Source organism: Ahaetulla prasina, chromosome 2 (assembly GCF_028640845.1).
Source record: "Ahaetulla prasina isolate Xishuangbanna chromosome 2, ASM2864084v1, whole genome shotgun sequence".
NCBI lineage: Eukaryota > Metazoa > Chordata > Lepidosauria > Squamata > Colubridae > Ahaetulla > Ahaetulla prasina.
The window spans coordinates 176,271,102-176,297,254 of NC_080540.1; the positions used below are offsets into that span (position 1 = coordinate 176,271,102).

The 26,153-nt window shown below is 40.8% G+C and overlaps 1 protein-coding gene across 4 annotated transcripts in view; it reads right to left on the reverse strand.

Annotated features, from left to right (window-relative positions):
- ATP2B3 (ATPase plasma membrane Ca2+ transporting 3) overlaps positions 1–26,153 on the reverse strand; it is a 73,008-nt gene that overhangs the window by 18,337 nt on the left and 28,518 nt on the right. For 2 of the 4 annotated variants that reach the window (XM_058172682.1, XM_058172681.1), the window contains 8 exons: positions 17,759–17,923; positions 16,221–16,435; positions 14,662–14,904; positions 12,027–12,268; positions 9,531–9,765; positions 7,752–7,931; positions 6,682–6,769; positions 6,368–6,474 (listed from right to left, as the gene is read on the reverse strand). In XM_058172682.1, the coding sequence (XP_058028665.1) occupies positions 6,368–6,474; positions 6,682–6,769; positions 7,752–7,931; positions 9,531–9,765; positions 12,027–12,268; positions 14,662–14,904; positions 16,221–16,435; positions 17,759–17,923 (1,475 nt within the window). Of the gene's footprint in view, positions 1–6,367; positions 6,475–6,681; positions 6,770–7,751; positions 7,932–9,530; positions 9,766–12,026; positions 12,269–14,661; positions 14,905–16,220; positions 16,436–17,758; positions 17,924–21,164; positions 21,207–26,153 lie in introns of all 4 variants that reach the window. The other 2 variants (XM_058172679.1, XM_058172680.1) reach the window with 2 other exon arrangements.

Below are 26,153 nucleotides of genomic sequence, written 5' to 3' on the forward strand. Positions count from 1 at the left end.
TTTTTCTCTTAAGGACTATAATGATCCCAATAGTTGTGTGTTCTAATAGTATTTTCATTGATCTAATTCATCCATTGCTAACCCTATGCCAATTAAAACACATGTTTATTTAGGTTTATTTATTGATTTGCTGTATGGTTGTAGACTGGAAATCTACATTATAACATAACAATATTCCTGAAAGCAATAAAGCCAGGAGAGAAATCATAACAGAATCAAACTTTATAAGCTAGCATGTTTATCAAAACATGTTAGCTTATTTTCTTGACAGAGCTCAAACCCAGTACCTCCGAACTGTAATGGGGAGAAAACGGCAATGTTCCTGGAGATTTCACTAGACCGATTCTTTAATTAAAACACTTGCAATCTCTGATTAGGACCAGCCCAAGCATTGGCTAAGTAGGGGGAGAAATTAAGTCTGCACACCAGGTCAGGTATAAAGGGCAAATCAGTAAAACATGTACAATTGCCTTAACTTCCATCACTCAACACATGGGTAGGCATTCCTAATAAGTGATCTTGCCAATGTGAACTCCCTTTTATGAGGAGCAGGGACAGGAGGAACACAAGGTTTACAGGCCAAAGTCTCTAGAGTCGTGGTAGGAAGTTTTTGACTTGTTTTGTACATCTAAATCAAATGCTGTCTGCTTAACTTCAGGCAGCGCTTTTTCTGGACCACGATGAGTAGGGTGTGGGTTGAGACTCTGCAGTGTGACATATTATTGGCTGTATATTCCTTCCATTTGAGAATGCAGCTAGGTTTGACTGGTCCTATAAAACAGGGGTCTCCAACCTTGGCCCCTTTAAGACTTGTGGACTTCAACTCCCAGAGTTCCTCAACCAGCTTTGCTGGCTGAGGGACTCTGGGAGTTGAAGTCCACAAGTCTTAAAGGGACCAAGGTTGGAGATCCCTGCTATACAATATACCTCCGAGAGATTCCCCACAGGTGTTCCTTCCTGGGTATCCCTGATTCTTCTCCCCACTCACTGGTCCTTCCCTTTTGACATTCTTTTTCTCTCCTCTGTTCTCTCCCTACCAACATCCCCTCTTCCTTAGGAGAAATAAGCGCCAGCTCCTGATTTATTTACTGCATTTCTTTCCTTGTGTGCTCTAGTAAACACTGTAGGAGGAGAACCATCTTAATCTATGGTAGCCAAAAAATAGGTGTTTGGCAGCATCTTTTCCAAATAAGAAATTTTATTAAAAAGCATAAGTTTTTGTGAACTATTTCATCAGAAGTGTAGAGTGGTTAAACAGATGCAGCATTTAAATTGGGGTGATGCTTCCTTTCCTCCCCTGCTCCCCAATTTAAATTCTACATCAGTTTAGCTACTCCATTATTCTAATGAAGTGAGCTATAGTTTACAAAAGCTGATTTTTCCCCCAATGGGTTAGTTGGAAAAGATGCTACCAGAGTTAGACCCATACATTAAAGGGAAAAAAAAGAGATAAAACTGCATTGTGTTCTACAAGGCTAAAGAAAGATAATTAGCTAGCCAGCCAGCCAGGAGAACTTGAATAAGAAGAGAAACAGAAACTTTGATACAAATACATAGACATGCATTACACACACATTTGAATATCTCAGGAACAAGGAACCCAGTTCTGTGTTCTAGAGTAGCAACTCCAGAATGACTTTGGGTGACTTACAGTTTTAGAAAAATGCATAATATAAAATAAAAAAAAGAAAGCTTAGACAAAACCCACAAGTAACCAAAGAATGCCAGAGGTTCCACAAACTCTCTAATCTCAGGTCAGGGAAGAGAGTCAGGTTGTTAGAAATTTATAGAATATTTAAAGGTGGGACCCATATGTATTTCTGGGGTTATGATGTTCCAAAGGGCAAGCACCACAACAGAGAAGGCATACATTTTAAATCCCACAAGATGACAACGTTTAACTGAAAGAATTGGAATATACCCGCTCTGCCCAATTGTATCAGATAGGCAAGAAACTATCAGAGATAGCTGCTCCCTCAAATAACCAGGCCTTGTGCCATGAAGGGGTTTATAGGTGATGTGCAGCACCCTGAATTGCACCTGGAAACCAGCTGGTAACCAATGCAGCTCCTTAAAGTAGTGATGATATAGAGGTGTAATATAGGCACCCATTTCTACTTGCACCACTGCATTTTAGACCAGCTGTGGCTTCAGGAAAGCCATGTAGAGTTCATTGCAATAGTTAAATTGCAAGGTGACCAGACCTGAGTGACCATGTGAAGGATCTTCTGGTCAAAGAAAAGCTACAACTCCATGAGAACACCCCCCCCCCACTCAAGTTGTCCAATAGTCTTGGATGGGGAGGTATAACACCAACCAAGACTGAAGATGAAATCAACTCAGCCTTAGCTACTCACTCTTGTCAGGGTTGAGTCTATTCTTCCCTATCCAGAGCTGAACAGCCTCAAGACTAAGGGTGACTACACTGGCAGCTTCAGCTGCACCACTCAAGTTGAGATCTACTATTGGGTATCAACAGCATAGTGACGATAAACTGTTATTGGTTAATGACTGAAATAGTTCTGCTCTTCCTAGTGATAATACTGAACCCCAAACTGACATATGACTTCGCCAATGGTTTCATGTAGATGTTAAAGAGAAGAGACAAGAGAGTTGAACCTTGAGGCACCTCATAGGTGAGAGCTGCAGGTAGGACTTCCTCTCTCTTAGCAGTAATTGGGAATGACCACTGAGGAAGGAAGTGAACAACTGCAGCACAGTGCCTCCCATTCCCAGCCTGCACAGCCAGTCCAGAAGAATGCCATGGTCGATGGTATTAAAAGTGCTAAGAGATCAGCATTCACAGCATCTATAAGTATAGTCCCCTCCTAACATATCTACCCCTGCCCATCTCAGTTTCAATCATACTGCCTTCCCTCTCATCTCCCCACTCCAGTTCTCCATTCCCTTTGTTCCACATACTTCTCACACCCACCAGCTCCCCTCACCCCACTCAAAACAAACAAAACATTAAAACCCACCCACCCCCACTAGCAATGCAGCCAGCCTGGTTCTTCCAAACTGTCTTGATCTCCCACCAACTGCTCTTCTTCTGGTAGCTCTGCAGCTATGAGGCATCTGATCCTCAAGGACAATGTCTACAGTCCCTAGCCTGGCTGTGTTGTAATTACAAAAATTCTCTTATTTATCAATACCATACTTTTACAAAGTATGAGATACAACCTTGTTTTGAAAGCTTTCAACAATCACCAGGAAATCACTTCAAAACTGTTTTTCATAGTCCCCCATCTGAAATGTTTCCATGTCACCCTTTCTTCCTAATCAGATATGTTTTGTATTATAGAGTTGTGAATTCAGACAATTCTGCAAAGGGAAGAAAAAGCCCATTGCCATTTTAGAGAATTTCTAGTCACTAAAGAAATCAGGACCAAATTATATTGCACAAAAAACTATGCAAGCTTTTGAATTTCCCAAAACATTTTTATCGGGCTAAGTGATATGAGAAGGAAGAGGTAGAGAAGAAGGAACTGCTTGGCAGCTACACAAATTCTTCTTCATCATTCATCTTATGATCTCCTCAGGGCTTAATTTCCTGGAGCCTATTTGTCAAGTGAAAAGGTACAATTGTTCAGTGGACTGGAAAATAAAGTGTTGTATCAAACTATTTCACCTCCCCAAAGAACAATCACACAACAAATGTCATAATATATACTTTAATATATGGCCTTAGGCATGAAAGCTGGCTGGGTGACTTTAGTCATCCCTCAGCCCAAATCCACCATAGGGTTGTCATGGTGGGGAAAACAGGAGGAGGAAGGAGTTGTATGTATATTTGCCACCTTGATGTACTTATAAAGTAATAAAGGTGGGATTAATAAAACTAATAAAAATTAAAGTTATTCCTGGCATTTTTACCAGGAATTCTTTTTCATGTACAAGACCTACCTGAATCCTATTTAAAGAGGTTGTTCTAAAGCCCAGGAAAATAAACTAGGCTACAGGTATTGCTGGCCTTTGTCACAGTATTTTCCACTGATAATTTCAATGCACATTTAAAAAAAATCCCCAATAAAAATAAATGTCTGCTGAAATTCCAATCTTGACCCCTTCTGAGATACCATTATCACCCCACTTTCATAAAAGGGGAAGAAACAGTGCCATTATTGTTGTTTTGGCATACCAGTCAGTGACCAGATGTTCAGAAGATTTCTATGTGTTTAGTGCTGATCTTGTCTAGGAGTAAGTTATAAATATATAATAACCAAAAAATGAGTCCTGGAACAATGTAATGCCTTCCAATTCCTATTTTTCCCACTTCTCAGTCAGCAGTCTTTTTGGAATTTTAAAACAAACAAACAAAATTGTTTGTACCTTTTTTTAGCTTAGAGATTTCAGTCAGGATTCCTAGAATGTACATGATGGTGTCACAGCATCCATGCCACAATATCATGAAGACAAATCAGAATGAGGAATCAAGATGACCAGATGTTGATGTTTTGTTCTTGTATACAAATGAGGCAACTGTTTTCAACCCAACCCTAACTGAAGCTACCCTAAAGCATTGTTAGCACAGACTGCTTAGCATGCAATATACAGTATGTACAAAATTGTGATGCAGCCAGCCTTTCTTTATTGTAGGACTACCTTAACACAATCTTGCAAGTATCAATTCTCCTGCCATCTCCTTTACAGCCTGAGAAGCTAGAGAGGGTCTTTTCTGAACCTCTTGCCCCTCCCAGTACCCAACTATCAGGTCTCTTGTCTATTGCTTCCTGTGCAGGATTTCTTTTTTTTTTCTTTTTTTTGTGTTTACATTTATACCCCGCCCTTCTCCGAAGACTCAGGGCGGCTTACAGTGTATAAGGCAATAGTCTCATTCTATTTGTATATTTTTTTTTACAAAGTCAACTTATTGCCCCCCCAACAATCTGGGTCCTCATTTTACCTACCTTATAAAGGATGGAAGGCTGAGTCAACCTTGGGCCGGGCTTGAACCTGCAGTAATTGCAGGCTTTGTGTTCTTAATAACAGGCCTTACCAGCCTGAGCTATCCGGCCCCGGTATTCTTGGCCCATTATCCCAATGTTTTTCCAGTGCCATTAATCAACCAATGAAAAAAGACCAAAAAGACCTTAGAGAGCATTGGAAACATGTTAATTATAAACATATTCACTTAGCGCTCATGAGTAAAGTGGTAAATTTGGAACTACATAAACCATATTGACCATGAATATACACAGATGTCAACAACTTTATATCCAATGAAGTAAGTATGTACTTCTGTGCATACTTACTTCAGACTAAACTCAATTGAAACCAGTCATGCTCATTTCCCATTGAATTGGTTCAATTGATAACATATTCTGACTTAAAAAACACCACCACAAAAGTTCTTCAGCTAGTTGAAATAAACCTTTAGGGTTTTAAGCTAGCTTTCCAAGTAATTTGCAAAGGATCCAGTTTGAAGTAGAAATCCCACGCATGAAAAAAAACATCTAACCAGCACTTGTTCTGTTTATTCTTTTGACTTCCTGTATGAATATCTGGCACAAAGAAGAAGAAATTCTGAAATGCTTGTTATCAGCTCGCTTACTTGCCAGAGAAAGAAGGGAGCAGTGATGGAAATGACATCATTGCTCTTGATCTGGAAAAAACAACCACCACAGAGCTACACTTTCCAATATTACCTCCCTCATATTGCAGACTGGCGACTGCTTATCCAGAACTCTACTGATGGTCAGTAGGAATGGGCTGACTGGTGCTTATTGAGCTTGTAGTCATTAATACTTTTTTAAAAGTTCCGGCTCCAAGTACTTGATTGACATTCAAATTAGCTAATGGTTTCCCATGGCTGAGCCCCTTGTTGGATGTAATCCATTTCATAACTTTGGCTTCAATGCTGATACAGAGTAGCAGGCTACCTTGGATCTGGGCCCTCTCTTTTCAGTTCAAGGTCAACCTGCTTATCTGCAAGGTCAAATCCTGAAAAAAACCCTTCCAAATCTGCAGAAATTGCTTATGCACGCAGTGTTAACTGATGACTATGATGTCTCCCTGGCACCTCCCTCCCCGCCAGGTCCCTCATGCAATTTATATTCATTTCCACGGAAAATGGCAATAAGCAGATAATCATACATACAGCACTTGCTTGCTTTTTGAAAAGGCAGACCGCCTGTACCAAGCACAGGGGAAAGGAAGGACTGATGGCGGCTGGGCCAGCATTGAGTTAACTAGTACGTACATCTGTCATTGCAGCTGCGACGCCAGGAGGATGCTGGGCTCATCCCACAGATGAAGGACATGCTGTGAGCTCTCTTTTTATATTATGTTTGTCTTCACCCTAGTTCCCTGTGAAGTGGATGTCCCTGTGGACACAGGGGAGGGAATTCAGTTCAACTCCTCTTACCATGGCAAAGCCCACATCGGCCTTCTTGAGCGCGGGTCCATCGTTCGTTCCATCCCCAGTGACAGCGACTACCTGGCGCTGGTCCCCAATAGTGCTGTCAATGATGCCTTGAAGGTCAAGAATGTGAGTTAGCTAGTGGCGAGTGGGCTACGATCCAAATACATCCCAGAGCTGTTAGGTGGACATGCTTTCAGAGAAATTCTGGGCTGCATATCTGGAGTTTGATTTGGAACAGGAAATCAATCCAAATCCTGGGAATTCTAGTTCCCACCACCCCGTTTTGACTGAGGATAAAGAGATTGCAGGGATCTTACCTTTCACCAGGGTGTGCTTATCGGTAGGTGATGATCGAGCCAGAACTCGCAGCTTCGGCCATATTTTATCAAGTCGTTCTTGTTCTATCTATAAATATAGAGAAGTAGTATGTGTAGTACAAGAGAACATAGGAAGTTGCCTCAGCTCATTTCTGCACCATCAATTGATAGCATTTTCTGGAGTCATCCAGCCATCATTGGCCAGAATAATGCACTCAGACTTTATATCACTTCTAGGATGGCTGGATGATACTCAGTAGGTGTTATATGTCTTTAGTGTGGAATTCTGAATCTGGCTATTCATCATTTCTAGCTTACAATTCTCTCAGCTGATAGGTGGTACAGGGATAGCAATAGGGATAGATAGATGATAGATAGATAGATAGATAGATAGATAGATAGATAGATAGATAGATAGATAGACAGACAGACAGACAGACAGACAGACAGGATAGAGACAGATAGAGAGATAGAGAGAAAGAGAGGGGGGGCATCAGCACAAACTTCATATGGAAAAAATCCTAGGTTCACTCCATTCAGAGACGGGAGAAGATCTATTGCCAAAAACTAAGATTTTTTTGCATATGAATTTTGTGCTATGGCCTTTCTCCAAATAGTGCCAGGACAGTTTTTCCCAAGTCTGACATTCATCGTCATATTTTGCTAATTGCAATATCAAATGCTTGGGCCATCAAAGGTAAGAAGAGTGACATCCTTTCTCCTATGCTGTTGAATGAGCTAGGTAGTCTAAAAATAGCTTGGCAATCAGTAAAAAGGAGAAGAGCTTTTCCCTCTGGCATGAGAACTTTTTGTCTGTGGGGATTTATTATTTTTTTTAAAAGGTGAAGGGTGTTCAGAATCTTCCTAATGATTGGAATTCATGAAAAACTGAGATTTGTTCAGATTGAAGGTCTCTTGTTTAAAGGGGAATCCTCTTCCTGATCTCCAAATGAATTTCCATTTGAGAGAGCCCTTTGAGGAGGAAAGCTGCTATTTCAGAACATATCTCCCTGACTTTGGAATTGCAGGAGTAGCACCTTTCCAAAAACTTAAAACAGCTTCTTTGATACCTCTCCCTTCTCATTGCGGATCCTTCGGTTGAAGTCCTTTCCCTCCAGGCACAAGAAGTCCTCCCCTGGTTGGATGATGCCACATTTGGCAGCGATGGCCCGAGCTGTGTTGATGTTGTCTCCTGTCACCATACGGACAGTGATGCCAGCACGCTGGCACTTGCGGATGGCCTCTGGCACCTGGAAAATGAACACACATTATAGCCAATTAAAGGCATTAATTGCTTATAACATAACACGCTTCTTGATTTTCTACCTCAGTATTGAATCTGATATCCAGACTGGGAATCTCAGCTTTGTATTTCCAAAACATAATCAGATTTCCTTGCTGGATTCATATCCAAAGTCATCAGTTAATCACTATTTCATCTCTAAAGCATCTAGCAAATTTGGGGAAAGTAGAAGCCAGGGGAAAAAAACCCTGAATCATAACCCCGGTCTTTTTCTTTAAAATAAAAGTGGCCACCTTCAGCATATTTTCATTTTTCTCATTAAGGCTGCTAAGACATACATCCTGATATTGTGTCACAGTCACAATGCTCAACTAAAATAGATGGCTAATGTCAGGAGGACACAATCCTGCATAGGAGACATATTATTCATCTTAAAAGCCTTCTGCTAAAGCCAGATATGTTGAAATTCATTGCCATTACCCTGAGGATGAAAACAATCTATCTATATATGTATATAGTGAGAGAAAACTATTCATTGACTTCACTCTATTTAATCATGTTCCCCATCCACGATGCAAAGTTCTATCTTATTTTTGCACAAAACAACAAAAATGCTTTCTTGCACAGGATAATTAAAATATATGTCTTAGTTCTTTGTTCTCTGCACTAACATCTGAATACTTTATCATGTAAAGTGCTTCATGTCTTTTAAAAGTTGAAGCAATTATGCTGATTTTACGAGTGCTAGCAAAAGGGGGAGAGCTGTTATTTAGCACAGAAATCCCAGCAGATCTGACCGATGGAAATCTCCTTTAGCAACTTCCCAAGATTCTCTCTGACTTCTAAAAATGTATTAAGCTTTTCCAAACTTGCCTTTGTAGCCAAAGGATTAAAAACATGATTCCCCCTGCGTGATGGTGCAGTGGTTAGAACGCAGTATTGCAGGCTAATTCTGTCCACCTGCTAGGAATTCGATTCTGACCAGCTCAAGGTTGATTCAGCCTTCCATCTTTCCGAGGTCAGTAAAATGAGGACCCAGGTTGTTGGGGAAAATATGCTGACTCTGTAAATCACTTAGAGAGGGCTGTAAAACCACTATGAAGTGGTATATAAGCCTAAGTGCTGTTGCTATTGCTATTTTTCTTAAATGGAAAGGAAGCCATTGTTATGAAGCTTAATTCTGGGCTATTTCTGGACAACTCTGACTTTATCTGTATTACAGAATTGAAGCAGCTGTGCTTGTTTGGCAAAATCCTCTTAGGATCCAAATCCACCACCCTGTTTGCTAGGCCATAGTGGCTGCTGAAAGCAGAATAACATAATAATAAAAGAGTTGGAAGAGGCCTTGGAGGTCTTCTAGCCCAACCCCGTGCTCAAGCAGAAGACCCTATTCCATCCCTATACCACCTCCATTTGTTTTTACTAGCCAACAGAACCTATAGCCCTATCCTGTTTCTGCTTTGATCAGCCATTGGGAAGAAATGGGAGTTTGGAAACTTAAGAGTTGATTTCCCCTGACTCACAAAACAAAAGACAAACACACACACACACAAAAATACAAAACAAAGGTTTGTTCAGAGAAAATCCACCTCTATCCAGCCATTACCTCTGGTCGCACAGGATCCTCAATCCCCACTATAGCAATGCAGGTCAAATCTATCACAATATCATTTTCATTGTCCCAGTCAGGCTCCTTCCCTGCTGGAAAGTCACGGTAGGCTATGCAGATAGTCCGCAGCCCATCGCAGGCCATGGGCTCGATCACTTTCTTTACCATTTCATCTCGGTCCCTGGGCCGGAAGACGCGAAGCTCTCCATTGCTATTTAGAATGTTTGTGCACCTGTAAGAAGGACGAACACACACACACTTACACATATATCAGTGGTGAAATCCAATTTTTTTTACTACTGGTTCTGTGGGCATATCTTGGTGGATGTGGTGTAGCTTGGTGGGCGTGGCTTGCTTGGTGGGTGTGGCAGAGGAAGGATACCGCAAAATCTCCATTCCCATCCCACTCCAGGGGAAGGATACTGCAAAATCCCCATTCCCTCCCCACTCCTGGGGGAAGGATACTGCAAAATCTCCATTCCCTCCCCATTCCTGGGGGAAGGATATTGCAAAATCTCCATTCCCACCCCACTCTGGGGCCAGCCAGAGGTGGTATTTGCCAGTTCTCCAAACTACTCAAAATTTCCGCTACCGGTTCTCCAGAACCTGTCAGAACCTGCTGGATTTCACCCCTGATATATATATACACACCAAAAGGAGTTTATACTTAGATACCAGTTCTGCCATGCAAGATATGCAATATCTCATTTATCCAGGATGCTTATTAAAGAAAGTAACTTTTCAAAATTGGCTCATTTTGATAAAGAAAAAGAAATGTTGCTCCTTTGAGCCATTTTTGATTCCTGACAACTGCCTGCACATTTTCTTTAGTGGTTTGCCCTTGCTTCTTTCCTAGGGCTCAGAAAGAGTGGCTGGCCCAAGGTCACCCAGCTGCCTTTGTGTCTAAGGTAGCAGTAGAACTCAAAGTCTCCCGGTTTCTAATGTTACCCACCACATCAAATTTATTCCTTGATATAGAAGCCTCTGCAAAAGGCTGTAACAGTAGCTAAAGGCAGGTCAAAGGAAATGAAATCTCATGTTCAGGAATTCTGCTAATTCTGACTTCTGACTTCTGAGCCACGTCAGAGTTTCCCCAATGACCATCATCCTGAAAGTTTGAATGAAGTCAGCATTGTTAATTTCATACTGCTCTGGTGCTTTCTTGTTTTCATGAAAAGCTGCTTTAATTTATTAGGGTTTGTCGCCCAGTCAGCCAGATGATCAGACTGGATTTTAGAATTTTTGTCCACCTATCTAATCCTAAGGACCTGGGATAGACAGATATCATAGTTTGATGGTGCTAAATGTATTGTTGCAGAGTGTAAGCTGTTCCGAGTAAAGCTGCCTTCTGCAATTATGGTGGGTCGCACAGTGTTTCTTTTTATGTATGTATTTATTTATTAATCAAACAGATGTATATAGCTGCCCACCTCATCAAAGGTGGCGCACAGTAGGTGAAGCCTCTTATAAAAACCAATGATATATTAAAAAGTATAAAAATCACATTAACAGCAAATGTTATAAAAACAAAGATACAAACCCTAGGCAAAGAGGGAATAAAAATAGCCAGCTTAGTAACGGAGCCATCTAAGCATATCTCCAGTTCCCTGGGAGCCCCAGGCCTGATAATATAACCAGGTCTGGAGGGCCTTCCAGAATATCAAAAAGGATGGGACTAATCTAATTTTTTGGGGTGGGGGAAGGGGAAGAATGTTTCATAAGCTAGATGCCACAACAGAGAAGGCACATCAGTGGACCCCATCAAATGTAGGTCCCTAGATGATGGTATGCGCAGCATGCCTTCCTTCTCTGGTAAATCTAATGGGGCAGGCAGATTTCACTGGGGAGAGGTGGTCCCTTAGATAGCCTGGTTCCATGCCATGAAAAGCTTTATAGGTCAAAAACAGAAGCTGGATTCAGAAGCAAACTGGCAACAAAATGCAGCTCTTAGAATAGAGGTGTAACAAGCACTGTTTTAAGCATGCACTTAACCACATTATTAACTACAACTGTAAGAGTTGAAGAGAGGGATGGAACTTATTTATAAGTTCCTGCTTCTCCTTGCTTCTTGCCTGATTTTTTTGTTTGTTTGTTGTCCCTCACAATTGGCCGTTTTATTCATTGCTGATTGTCTCCATTGCAAATGTATCCTCGAATGAGGTACATAGGTAGCCTTAGACAAGCCCTCGGTCTTAGCTCATCACCACATTGCTCATATTTATTTGAGCTTCTTTAGCCTGCTTCTCAATCTAAAACAAATTCTTTGTTTGGATTCCAATAGCATGCAGATAATAAGGCTCACTTTTCACAGTTAGAAGAATTCCTGGAATATTGTATGGGAATGTTTCAAGGTCAACATAGGGAACTAAGTGCATTTATATTGACCACGCCAGGGCAAGTTTCACAATATGAGATAGTCTTGCCTGCTTTAAGAGGGTAGCCTTTGTCTGTACGAAGGTCCCTTTCACCATTCATAATGCAGAGCAGACTCACTTTTTGAGGACAATTTCGGAAGCGCCTTTGCTGAAGAGGCGATAGCCACCATCAGGCATGCAAATGACGGTGCTCATAGATTTTCGGACAGAATTGAAGGTGTAAACCTTGTAGAGCTTCTCCTCTGGAATGTGCTCACGGACAGGCTGGTAGTCACGTCGCAGATCAACCACAAAGCCCAGCAGTGAACATTCGGTCTTATTGCCCACCTGGCGTGGGAGACCCCCTTCTTTTTCTGGAGGCTGAAAGAAACGGAAGGTCAGAAACGAGAGACACCCGGTTCAGTTCGTCTAACTTCATCACTTCTCTCGGCCAAACTGTTTGTGCATGAGGGAACGAGTGGTGGTGGATCAACTGTATCAAATTCTTGGCTGCCAGAATTCAGGTTTGTAAATACGCTTTGAATTTAAGGCATATCTATGCTATAGAAAAACTGATTTAATAATTGTTTTTGGAAGTCTAAAGGCAAAGGTTCCTCTCGCACATATGTGCTAGTCGTTCCTGATTCTAGGGAGCGATGCTCATCTCCGTTTCAAAGCGGAAGAGACAGCACTGTCTGAAGACGTCTCCGTGGTCATGTGGCCGGCATGACTCAATGCCAAAGGCACACGGAACGCTGTTACCTTCCCACCAAAGGTGGTCCCTATTTTTATACTTGCATATTTTACGTGCTTTCAAACTGCTAGGTTGGCAGAAGCTGGGAGAAGTAACAGGAGCTCACCCTGTTACGTGGCACCAGGGACTTGAACTGCTGAACTGCCGACCTTTCGATCGACAAGCTCAGCGTGTTCTTACCCAGGTGTCAAGCTTCAAACGGTGTTTTTTTGCAAGAGCAGCAGGATTTTTAAAGAAAGGACAAGCAGTTAAAATGGCAGTTTGATGGCTTATCAAGGTCAGTATTTGGAATGTGATTCTGGAAAACTACCCTTTCTGAACGGATTTAAAAAAAACAAACCCAGTATCAGGAACCCTCCCTCTAATCTAGACCCTAGAGATGGATCCCCAGATGTTGCTGGTTTTCAATTCCAGCCACTTCTGCCAAATACCATGAGTCATAAGGGATGATGAAAGGTTTAGTTCAGCAACATCTGGAGGATCAGAGATTTATCACTCCGCTCTAGTCACTTTTCTCCAACTTGTGTTGACTTCCTCCACTGGAGTTTGATTGGATCAGAAGGAAATTGGGTAACAATCTGCAGGCGGTAAGTCCCAGAACTAGAAATAATTTAGCACCACTCATCCTTATGCCTTCAAAAATAAAATCTTTTCTCTATGTGCCCCAAGACTGGGAAAGGCTTCCATTCAGCTGCATCCCAAATAGTATAACTCCACAGTTAGCTGTCACAGGTTCTTCTTCTTAAATAGCAATAGCCTTTCTGTGGATGCTGCTGAATGGTGGCCTGATCCAGTAGCTCTCACAACTGATCTGATCATCATCTGGAGCTCATTAGAGCCTGCAAAGGAAATTAAAACAATGGCTAAGCTTACTTGATGTGGTGGTTTAGCCTCTCTTCTTCTAACGTCTGAACCAGAAATGCTATTCTATAGGGCAGGTGTGGTGACAGTCACTAGGCACATCTCTGAATCCCACCAGATGCCACTCCTGACTGGTGCGGATGCCAATTCTATTAAAACTTACTGGATGGTAATCCAAAGCATGCAGTTCAGCGAATAATCAGGCTCTGTGCCATGAAGGGCTTTAAAAGTAACAGTCACACCTAAAAGTCCATGTTATGTTACATGGGCATAGCAAGGTGCACCCATAACTACTTGCACAGCTGTATTTGGATCGGTGGTGAGGAGTTTTCAAGGGCAGCCCCATGCAGTCCCCACTTGGACTAGACAAGAGGTGTCCAAGGCGTGGCTGACTGCAAATAGACTTCCCAATGAAGAAATGGGGGGCAATTGGCACACAAGATAGATTTGTGCAAAGGCTGAGCCACCTGCTCTACAAGCAGGAGCTGAGAATCTAGGAGGACCACCCCAACCTGTATTTTAGCTCTACCTGCGGGAGGACCACACCACCTGGAACTAAAGACAGAAGATCTTCAGATCTATTTTGCATGAATTCAGCTTTCTTTTCCTAAATGGCCAGTCTGATTTTCTCCATGTTTTTGGATGGTTGTAGGGATATGCCCTTTTCTGTGAGTTCCATGAGATTCCACCTGTTTTCCTGCTTGCCATTCAAAATATTAACTAGAGATCATTTTTCTCCACCTGGATTGTTCTCCAGAAACTTAGAATGCTTGTTAGCATTCCAGCTGTTGGGGATTTTAGCTCTTCTTCATGTCTGCAATTTTTTTATTTACTGCTAATTGTTCCCAACTTAAATGTCACTTCAAGTCAAAGTACAGAGGTAATGTTACACCAGTGTTAGATGTTAGTCTTAGCCCTTCCCCATATCACTCTTATGTTTCGAACATCTTTATCCTGCTTATCATGAAGATAATAATATTTATTTATTTCACAGGGAGCTACATTTTCCAAGACTGCAGCCAACATAGGTAAAGGTGATGGGAGCTATAGTTCAACAGTTTCCTGGGGACCATAGATTCCCTACTTGCATAATAGTACTGCATTTATGGGCCAACGTAGCCTTAGGAAGGAGTGTTTCCAAAAAGGGGCTACTACTCACTAGTATCTTGGTGGTATAGGCACTGTTGATAGCAATGGCATGCACCAGCAGATCCAGTATCTTGGATGTCAGGCTACTGGGCTCAGGCGTCTCCTTGTAGTGTGTGTCACCCAGGTAGGACTGCACAACTGTCATGCGATTGGTGGTAAGGGTCCCTGTCTTGTCTGAGCAGATAGCTGTGGCATTGCCCATGGTCTCACAGGCATCCAAATGCCGGACCAGGTTGTTGTCTTTCATCATTTTCTATAGTCAGGAAAAGAGATTAAAATTATACATACTTTTTTCCAAAGGAGAAGAGTGAGCATATTAGGGCCTAGCATCCCATCCACTTGCATTCCTACACTGTTCCAAGAATAGATGAGGGCCAATTTCGAGTCCTTGTTTTGGGGGGAATTGGAGGATTTAAAGGACCAAATTCCAGCTGCCTAGCATACCCCTTGAAAATCCTGATCCTCTCCAAGTGCCAAAATAGACATTTGTATTTTTATGCAACCACATCACGCTGTGGAGTTATATTCAGTTGGTAATCAACTCTTCTAAGAAGCTTGACCTCTATAGATGCCATACGCTAAATAAATAAAAATAAAAATAAAATTCCTCTAAGGTCTTTTTCACAGCCCATTCTATATCTGGATGACTGATTATTGTTTTCTAGCTAAAGGATTTTGCATTTGTTCTGTTACACTTCATGTTGTTACTTTCATTTCTATAACTTATCATGATACTTTTGTTTTATTTGAAAATTATTTCTGTCTTCTAAATGATGGGCATCCCACACACTGTTGTTTCCTCTGCACATTTGAAAAGCATCCCTTTAGCCTTTCCATCCCACTTATTAATCCAAAAATTAAAGATCATATGATATAGGAATGATACCTTACTCCAGTTGGATGCGAATCACTAGAGAGCTAACCATTAATGACAATCTACCTAACTGTCCTATTTCACTGATCCGTAAAGTAGTTTGCTGATCAGTGTATCATGGATACTTCTTCCAAAGTTGGTATTCCTATAATTTATTAAGGAAGTTACTGATTTAAAAAATGAATTACCGTAACGGGTAATCTGGTGAAAATAGGTCTTGACAAATGCATGCTGATTCCTAATAATGGCTGCATAATTTTCCAGATGATTGATGATTTATTTATTTATTTATTTGATTTTTATACCGCCCTTCTCCCGAAGGACTCAGGGCGGTGTACAGGCAAAGTAAAAACAAACAATACAATATACAGTTTAAAATGCAAATTTAAAAAAACTTATTATAATTGGCCTGAAACTTTAAAAATATATAAAAACTAAAACCCCATTTTAAAAATTAGTGGTAGAAAATTTAAAATCAATAAAATTTAAGCCAGCTTAAATTTAAATAAGCCATGATGAACTACCTTGTGATCTAGTCCACAATCTTCTTAGTCATTCCTGTTAGGCTAACTTGCACCAGAGGGAGATGGCCATCAGAGAGCATTTATGGGAGTAGATGACAAAAGAGCATAGCCAAGGATCCAGCCATGTATTTTAGCAAAAACCAGTGAAGGCACTAAGGATATAATGCTCACCTTGACAGAGTAGGCTAAAGAGATCGTGACAGCCAGTGGCAAGCCTTCGGGTACAGCCACCACCAGGACGGTGACCCCAATAATAAAGAACTTGACAAAGTATTGCACGTAAACAGGAGTGCACTCAGCCATCCACGTCTTCCCATCAATAACAAAGGTTTGAATGATGAAATATAGGACCAGGATGATGACTGTGATAGCTGACATCACCAGCCCTAGCAGGATTGGAGAAAATAAAGAAGAGAGACAGTCAGATGCAACGGCAAGACCTGAATCTGTGAAATCACACACCCTGCAAATAAGATTGTGTCTTGAGAACATTTTGTATTAAAAGCCAGGATGTGAGAAGAAAAGTCCCCAAAGGGCTTCTTGGCACAAGGCCCAGTCAATTCCACAAATTTTCATTCTTAAAATGAGGACTGATGGGACCTTTTGCTATCTACCCAGCCTTCTCCAGGCTGATGGCCTCAGGATTATATCTCTTTTCAGCCATATATATCTCTAGAATGGGAGTGAGAGCTATTAAAGGAGTTCAAAACATCTGTCGGACAATCGTCAAGGAAACAAAACAGGCTACCTGGAGAAAAGAAGAGCAATCTCATTCCCTTTCGACTATATTTGTAGTGTGAACCTAAGGAAGTACTGGAGATTCATGGTAACGTTATAATAATGTCACAGAGATGGGAAATTCAGCTTCTCAGCAACATCTGCCCAGCACCTCCGCAAGGTTGATTCCACCAAAGGACCAGCTTTCAAGGGTTCCCTCCCCTCCATACTACAGGTAATAGACCCTTTTAAGAATAGATGGCGTTTAATACCATAAGTAATGGGAAACTGGGTTTAAGGCCTTTGCGGATGGAAAGTTCCAATTTAATTGGCAGCAGATGATCTTCCAGATACTATGGATTTATACACTCCATCTTCCTGAGTGCAAAGAGTTAGCTTTAATAACTAATCAATTTATTAATTGATTAGTCTTACAGTCGTATCAAATAAAACAAAACAAAGCAGGATAAAATAATAAACAAAAAATAGATTAAATGCAGTAATAAAACAGATACGTAGTAAATTCAAAGAATCAGCATTCAGATAAATTCATCACCTTTACAGGATATCCCAATTTGTTTGATATTACAGTTTCTTAGCTGAGCTGCCTTAACTATAACTTCGCAGTTCTGCCTTTCATAAGAACTGAAGGCATGCCTGCGTCTTCATGTATGCTTATCTCAGAAGGCAGAGAGAAGGATGAATTAGGCTTCTCATGGCCCTGAGTGTGGTTTCAGTGTCAGGGTTAGTTCATTTTCCTTGAAACTGGACTAGAGCCTTGACAAAGGGTAACAATGGATAAATAATGAATATGGAATCAATGAAAAGACAAATCCTTGCCTGATTCATACACTCTGCACAATTGACCTTCTCTCAGCCAAGGATATTATTCATTTGTTTATTAGCAACGGTGCATCCAAGCTCGCTTCCCTTCCCAAAGGGAAGTGCCCACTGTTGCTACAATGCCTCTGCCACCCTCACCATCCCCATACCTGCTTTCCCAATTTGAACGGCCAGTTTGGTGAGCTTCCCCTGCAAGACAGATTTCTCTTTTTTGGGCACACTGGCTTTCTTCTTCTCCCGCTCTTCCATCTCACCACCCTCGGCACTTTTCAGGGGTTGCATCTCCATGGCAACTGCCCCGTCCTGTTTTTTGGCTGCGGAGAGAAAGGAGCAAATATGGTTTTACCCAGAATTGCTGACTCTTTTATTATAATTCTGCTACTATGCTTGCCCGTCTGTTTGTGTGTTGCATGTGCGTGCATTTTACTTTTCTTGATCCAGTTGTTTATAAACAACATCCTGGTATGCTACAAAAAAAAAAGGTAGAGATTTTCTAGTGTATTGATCTCCATAAAAAATGTAATTTATTGCCTGTAACTGAAATCACGTTTGGTATTAATCCACTATGATGTTCAGTTTTGGGTTAGCAAGATATGTGAAGCCAGTCATAGCGGTTTATAAACCATGAGTTATGGTTTAAAGTGAAATATAAATCCAACCAATTGTAGTTCAGTGAACAAAGTACTTTTAAAAAAATCTTAGGTCTTGGCAAGAGGTTTGTGCTTCTATTAAAGGCACAAAAGCAACGCCATCATAAGTTGCCCTTCTTTTTGCAATTTTGCAACTGTTGCCATAATCAAAATGGATATATTGGGTGAAGCAGAACATTTGCCCAATGTTAGCTAAGGTTGTTGTGGTTTTTCAAAATCACTTTTTACCGCAAGTTGCATGATTCATTCCTGGAATTTTATTAAGTGTGTTCCCAGGCAACATCATAGATCATTATAATAGTCCTGTGTTTTTCTAGTCTGTATTTCTGTTCTGAATGTAGCAACTTGTTTAAGAGAAATGGTTTTGTTGTGAAATACATTTTGATTGCTAATATTAAGAGTGACCTGGATTTATACGCTACAAATGAGTTATGACTTTGTTTGGTTGTCGCTTATCATAACCTGTGAACTAAGTCACTATGGCTTATTTAACCATCTGTAATTAAATCATTGCTTTTCATCTAAGCTTTCTCACATACATCCATGCACACAAGTTATCTAAACAAAAGTACCATTATTCTCATGAATCTCAGTCATCCAGATTATGGTTGTCCCAAAGGTGCTTTTTCAAGAGACAACTGGACTTTGTTTTTCATTGAACACGTTTTGCTTCTCATCCAAGAAGCTTCTTCAATTCTGACTTCCCTCAGAACTGAAGAAGTTTCTTGGATGAGAAACGAAATGTCTTCAAGAAAAAACAAAGAAAGCCCAGTTGCGTCTTGAAAAAGCACCTTTGGAACATCATTTCATTCATTCTTTTCATGGAACTTCTTCCAATGTATAAAACACATCTTCATAAGCAACTTAAAAGGTAAAGGTAAAGGTTCCCCTTGCACATATGTGCTAGTCATTCCCGACTCTAGGGGGCAGTGCTCATTTCCGTTTCAAAGCTGAAGAACCCGTGCTGTCCAAAGACGTCTCCATGGTCATGTGGCTGACATGACTAAATGCCAAAGGCGCACGGAATGCTATTACCTGTCCACCAAAGGTGGTCCCTATTTTTCTACTTACATTTTTTACGTGCTTTGAAACTGCTAGGTTTGCAGAAGCTGGGACAAGTAATGGGAGCTCTAGGGATTTGAACTGCTGAACTGCCGACCTTTTGATCGACAAGTTCAGCATCTTAGCCACTGAGCCACTGTTACGCGGCACTAGGGATTTGAACTGCTGAACTGCCGACCTTTCGATCGACAAGTTCAGCATCTTAGCCACTGAGCCACTGCGTCTCTTTTATAACCAACTTAGCCTGTTTTAATTGCAAAGATTTTCACAGTGAGTTCTAGAAATGTAAGATCCAGAAAGAGAAAGATTTTCAACAGACATTAGAACCCCCTTATAGAAAAGCTATTCAGCTGCCATGGATGAACAAAACTTATTTTCATGATAAAAATTTTGCATCTCAGGTGGGACATACTGTTCTCTGATTGATTCAATGCATATTGAACCTAGAGAAATACAATATATCCATTGAAGAAGATACTCATCTCGTTTAAGGCTGACTAGCCATTACTTTCCGATGCTTTAACAGGAGTTTTGCTAACACTGACTTTTGCACAAGATGCTTATTTTTCTAAACAGTCATATTGCATTTTATTCTTCCTTGGAAAGAAGTTCATTTGACAGGCCTACTGCCAAAAAGGTTCAATGTTCAAAAAGTTCACCGTTCAGTTCAAAGTCCAGCAATAAAGAAATCTAGTATAGCATCTTAGTACCATATATCTCATTTTCCTTTTCTGGTAATATTACAGAGAATGTTGATTAATCAAAGCAACTCTGATATTGTCTGGCAGATGGAACTATGCTTCTTTTAGCTTAGAAATGAGGAGAAAATAGAATCTGAGTATAACATATTTGCATGCCTTCAGTACTAGGTTATAAACCGGTAGAAAATCCAGGATTAGGTGAGGTTATACTCTCTTTTAAACTCTGTTTGTTAGGTCAAGGTGGGAATGTGGGCATCCAGATGTTGAAATCCAGCCTTTATAAGCTATGGTGACCATGGCCAGTGGCTGTAAAGAATGGGATGCACTAAGGTCTTATCTACCAATCTAACCTAAATGCATTATCCAACAGACAATTTTCAGTTAAAAACCTCAACATCCACCATGTTTCTTTCTTTTTTTAAAAAAAATCTGTTTTTTGCTTAACCAGAAGTGTTTTATTTAAATCTGAAGACTAAATTCACAGTCATTCAAATATCAATTGCTACTATACCCTAGAATTCTAGGGTTCAACAGCACCTCTAAAGATGTAATTCAAACATCTGAGGCTAACTATATATTATGTTCCTAAATACAGCTAGTTTGCTGTATTTTGGTTGGTCCTAGTACCGGATGATTGACATGTTCCTGGAAGAGCTAAAAGACTGGTCAAAATGACACATATTTATTCCTACCATGATTAGGAGATGAACTGAACTTGATAGCACTTAATTAACTAAGTGGGTTGTAGAGATTCTCCGAGTTTCATTTTTCATGTGCAGACTTTTAGAAACCATCTAGCTAATATCTTCCACACTATGTTCTTGGAGAAATAGAGTTTGTTGTGGAATATATGGTTGCTTAACAGTTCATGAAACATTTGCAAATTTAAAAAAATAAGAAATATAAACAAAATAAATAAATAAATAGACAAGCTTTAAATATCTTGACCTCAGATCATCAAATCTGGACTTGTTACTGTTGGGGGAAAAAAGGTTGTTAAAAAGAATGCATTGGATCTAATGGTATAACTGAAAAGATATTGAACTAGACTATCAAGATCTGGAGAATGTTAAGTCTTCCTGATATAGCTGGCATTCCAACTAAATGTCGGCACTCAAGAGATATGATGGGGAAACATTTACCTTTGTTTTGATTATTCTCCACTGCCCCATCCTGCTGCTTCCCTACAACAGAAAAAGGGAACGACAAACACAGGACGCTTGAGAACAGACAACACAGCACCAGTGCAACATGCACACACGCACGCACGCACACACACAGACATACTATGGAGAGCATGGATTGCGATAAAGCTCCTCTCAATATGCTTGGTAGTTAGTCTTTCCCAGTTCGATCCGCACCAATTATATTGGTCTGCAGCTTCCATTATTGTAAACCAACAGGCAAGGGCTGGTTGGATGTGGCAAGGGTTCTAGTCTGCTAGTCCCCCGTTTGGAGAACACATGGTTGAGGATCCTGAATGCAGGCGCAAGCAAAATATAGCTGTAGTTAGAAGAAACGAGCCTAATTTGGTGGCTTTAATCTACCACTATACTGGAATCAATTGTATGTATTGAAAAGAGTGGGGCTAGTTTTAGGTTCCTGTAAAAAAAGAAAAAGGATGGAATCTTGGCCAATTCCAAAGACAAGCTGCTCAAACAGGCTAAGTGAATACATAGTATGGGAACTACAGAGCTGGGAGAAATATAAATATAGCAACGAATGTAGAGAAATCTATTAGTGTTTAAAATGGAATGTACTAAAAAAAAAAAAAAGAAACATCTTTTCTACCAAAGAACGTTCTCCTTGAAGAAACTAAACCCAACAAGGTTGCCCCAGCATGACTTTTAAAAAGATGATAGGAGTCTTCTTCATAAATCACAACTGACCATGTGATGATTTTGGTTGATGTTGGTAGTGACAGCATCACTTCTTGTGGATGCTTCAGGCAAAAACATCTTATTGTCTCCATCTCTCTGCCTTGTTGCCTCCCTTTCTTGTTTGACCTCTTTTTGCCCAGAACAAGAGAAGGCCTGGTCTCCTCATCCTTAATACAATTATTGGCTTCCTGATCTAAGGTGCCAGACTTCTAAAAAGTGGTTGTTTATTGGAATGGATCCTATGTTACAAAAGCTGTCCAGCCTGAGTTTATTTTGACAAGATAGGCTAAAAAAGAAGAATAGATACATTTCTTGGAGTTCTTCATCAACTGTTAGAAGGCGAGATATATTATACCAGTGATGGCTAAACGTTTTGCTGTCATGTGCCAAAAGTGGGGCGCAGGAGCGGGGTGGTGGTGTTGCGCCCACACCCATAATTAAATGCACCCCGCTCCTGCACTGCGCACGTGACCCTCATTCTCTCCCCACTTTTGGCACACAATGGCAAGGTGGGACCAGTAGGCCCATTTTTCACCCTCCCCAGGCTCTAGAGGCTTTCTTGGAGCCTGGGGAGGGCAAAAATGGCCTTCCCCACCCACCCGGAGACCCTCTGGAGGCTGGAAATGGCCTGTTTCCAGACATCTGGTGGGCTGGGAAGGCCCGAAAATCATCTGGCCGGCACGCGCATGTGCACCGGACTTAAGCTAGGGCAACGCTCATGTGCCCACCGATATGGCTCCGTATGCCACCTGAGGCACGCCTGCCATAGGTTCGCCATCACGGTATTATACATTTATTTTCCTTTTATCCAGAAGAAGCAAAACTCGTTCTCTTTTTTAGTGTTATGCAAGCAGCCCCTGTAATTTATTGTATCCCCCTTGTGATGGTTATGATTAAAATTCAGGGAAGGCTATAAAAACAACCTTTAGAATGTTTTTCAAGTGCAGATAACTACTAAGAGGAACAGCAGGAGCTGGGTTGAGTCCAAATTACATTATTATGGTTGTCCACAGAACTAGCTCGATATTTAGACTGAATTTGACATTTTTCTCCACCTATTGAGACTTGCCTATCTGTTCACAGCAGTGTAAAATCACAGCTGCCAGTTCTGTAGTTGGTATTGGCCTTCATATGTGACAGGTTCTTCCCAAGAACCCAGAATACCATAATATATCTATGCATAGACTAATCTAAACAGCGTGGCCTTTTCTATTAAAAGATGGAAATGTTGTCAGTGTGCCGATTTTCTAAATGCCGTCCAAATGGTTTTTTTGGGCATGGATCCAGTGTGCTGATAACCACTGTCCCATCATGGCTGGTTTATGTCTGTAATCTTTCAATTTTGATTTTTCAGATCTTGATACTTAGGGATTGTCTCCAATTCTTCGTCTTCCATTCTGCATCCCCTGGTTTTGCAAGATCAATTATCCACTTTCTTCTTTTCAACCACAGTTATATCAGCTGCCCAACTGTAGTGGCGTGCATGTCACTGTTGTAGACTTAACTGAAATATGGGGTGCCTGATGAATGCATCTCTTTTTATATAGAGGGACCACCATTAAAGAACATGCCAGAATGCAAGATTTCCATAGATTTCCACCAGGGATGGAACCTTTTGCTTGCAATTATGTTTTCAGTAGGCAACAAGGAGTGTTACTTTCAGTTCCAGTGTATTTTTTTAAATTTGCATTTATATCCTGCCCTTCTCCGAAGACTCAGGGCAGCTTACACTATGTCAAGCAATAGTCTTCATCCTTTTGTATATTTATATACAAAGTCAACTTATTGCCCCCCCAACAATCTGGGTCCTCATTTTACCTACCTTATAAAGGATGGAAGGCTGAGTCAACCTTGGGCCTGGTGGGACTAGAACCTGCAGTAATTGCAAGCAGCTGCTGTTAATAACAGACTGCATTAGCCGTCTGAGCCACAGAGGCTCAGGTATCATCTTCCTGGAATACTGTGAGACTACCTAAGAGGATCATAAGGGGCGTGCATAAGCGCACAAACGTGCCTACCGTTCCTGTCCTATTGTTTTTCTTTTCTTCTTCATATATATATATATATATATATATATATATATGCTTATACCTTTATATACTATATAACCTTTCTGTATGATACTTACATATATTGTTGTGACAAAATAAATAAATAAAATAAATAAAAATACATGGGCATTTGATATGAACCAACAAGTCTCTTCTTATGTTCTTATGGATGCTCATAACTGGCTTCTGTGGATGATTATGCATTCTTTGGATACTCAGAGATATAGCCACACTGATTACCAGCACTGAGAGTATATCCCCTATGGTCTCAGTGCTGGTAACCTTTGATTTGGCCTTGAGAAGGAATCAGAGGAAGAAGGGACCAAGCACAGAGAGGATGTTGGCATTATGTATGGACAAGGGAAGGCACAACTGGGGCCAGAAGTAGTGGGACTCAGGGACTAGGGCCTCTGGTGGCTCAACAGACTAATGCAGTCTGCTATTAACACAGCTGCTTGCAATTACTGCAAGTTCAAGTCCCACCAGGCCCAAGGTTGACTCAGCCTTCCATCCTTTATAAGGTAAGTAAAATGAGGACCCAGATTGTTGGGGGCAATAAAAGTTGACTTTGTATATAATATACAAATGGGTGAGACTATTGCTTAACACAATGTAAGCCGCCCTGAGTCTTTGGAGAAGGACGGGATATAAATTCAAATAATAATAATAATAAAAAGACAGAAGTAACATTAATTTGACAACTGGAGTGGCAGCCATTGTGAGGGGCAGGCCTGGCCAAGGATTGTTGTATTGTGGGGCACCATTGGTTTTGTGCCAAGGTACCTTTCTGTCTCAGCAGTATAGGCATCTGCAAGTGTTAAAGGAGATATCATTCGTTGATCAATTCTTCCAACAAATGGTGCAGGTGCTGATATATTCTCTCCAGTGGCCCAAGTATTTTCCCTTTGAGCTGCTGCTGCTGCTATTATCCATTCAGTCTTGTCCGACTCTTGGTGATTCTATGGGTCAGGTCTCTCTACGTCTTTTGATCTAGCGCTACTTCTCTGAGTCGTTCTATGCTCTGACTGGTGTCAGCTTTGATGTCCAGCCACTGTATTCCTTGGCAGCCAGGTTTCCTTTTACCATTAACTCTTCCAAACATAATTGCTTTCTCCAATGAATCTCCCAGCTGCATGACATGGCCAAAATAAATTAGGCAGAGTTTTGTGATTTTTGCCTTCCAGTGACATGATTTTTTTTATTTTTATTTTATTTTATTTATTTATTTTGTCAATCATATATAAGATAACAGGTAAAAGTATAAACATAATTTGGATACATGAAAAGAGTAAGTAAAAAAAAGGAATGTTAGGACAGGGACGGTGGGCATGCGGGTACACTTATGCACCCGCCTTACAGACCTCTTAGGAATGGGGTGAGGTCAACAGTAGACAGTTTAAGCTTAAACTTTTGGGGGTTTGGGGAAGAAACTACAGAGTCAGGTAGTGCATTCCAGGCATTGACCACTCTGTTACTGAAGTCATATTTTCTGCAATCGAGTTTCGAGCGGTTTACCTTGAGTTTGTATCTATTATTTGCTCGTGTATTGTTGTGGTTGAAGCTGAAGTAGTCATTGACAGGTAGGACATTGTGGTAGATAATTTTATGTACTATGCTTAGGTCAAATTGAAGTCTGCATAGTTCTAAGTTGTCTAAGCCCAAAATTTGAAGTCTGGTGGCATAAGGTGTTTTATTGCAAGCAGAGGAGTGGAGGACTCTTCTTGTGAAATATCTCTGGACTCTCTCGATTGTATTTTTATCCGATATGCAGTGCGGATTCCAGACAGATGAGCTGTATTCAAGGATTTGTCTAGCAAATGTTTTGTATGCTCTAGTTAGTAGTACAATATTATCAGAGAAGAAGCTACGCAAGATTAGGTTAACAACTCTTAGTGCCTTTTTGGCAATGTTGTTACAGTGGGCTCTGGCACTTAGCTCTTTGGAAATGTACTCCAGTACCTGCTTGTTGGTCACCTTTGCCATCCAAGGAATATGCAGGAGACTTTTCCAGCACTACAGCTCAAATGAACTGATTTTCTTCCTGTCTTGCTTTTTTAAAGGTCCAACTTTCACAAACATAGGTAGCTTTGGGGACACATTAAAGCATACTAAGCTACATTTCATTGCCAGGCTGATATCCTTGCTTTTCCATAATCGACTCACGTACAGTACATCATTGCTGCATGGCCCAGTGCAATCT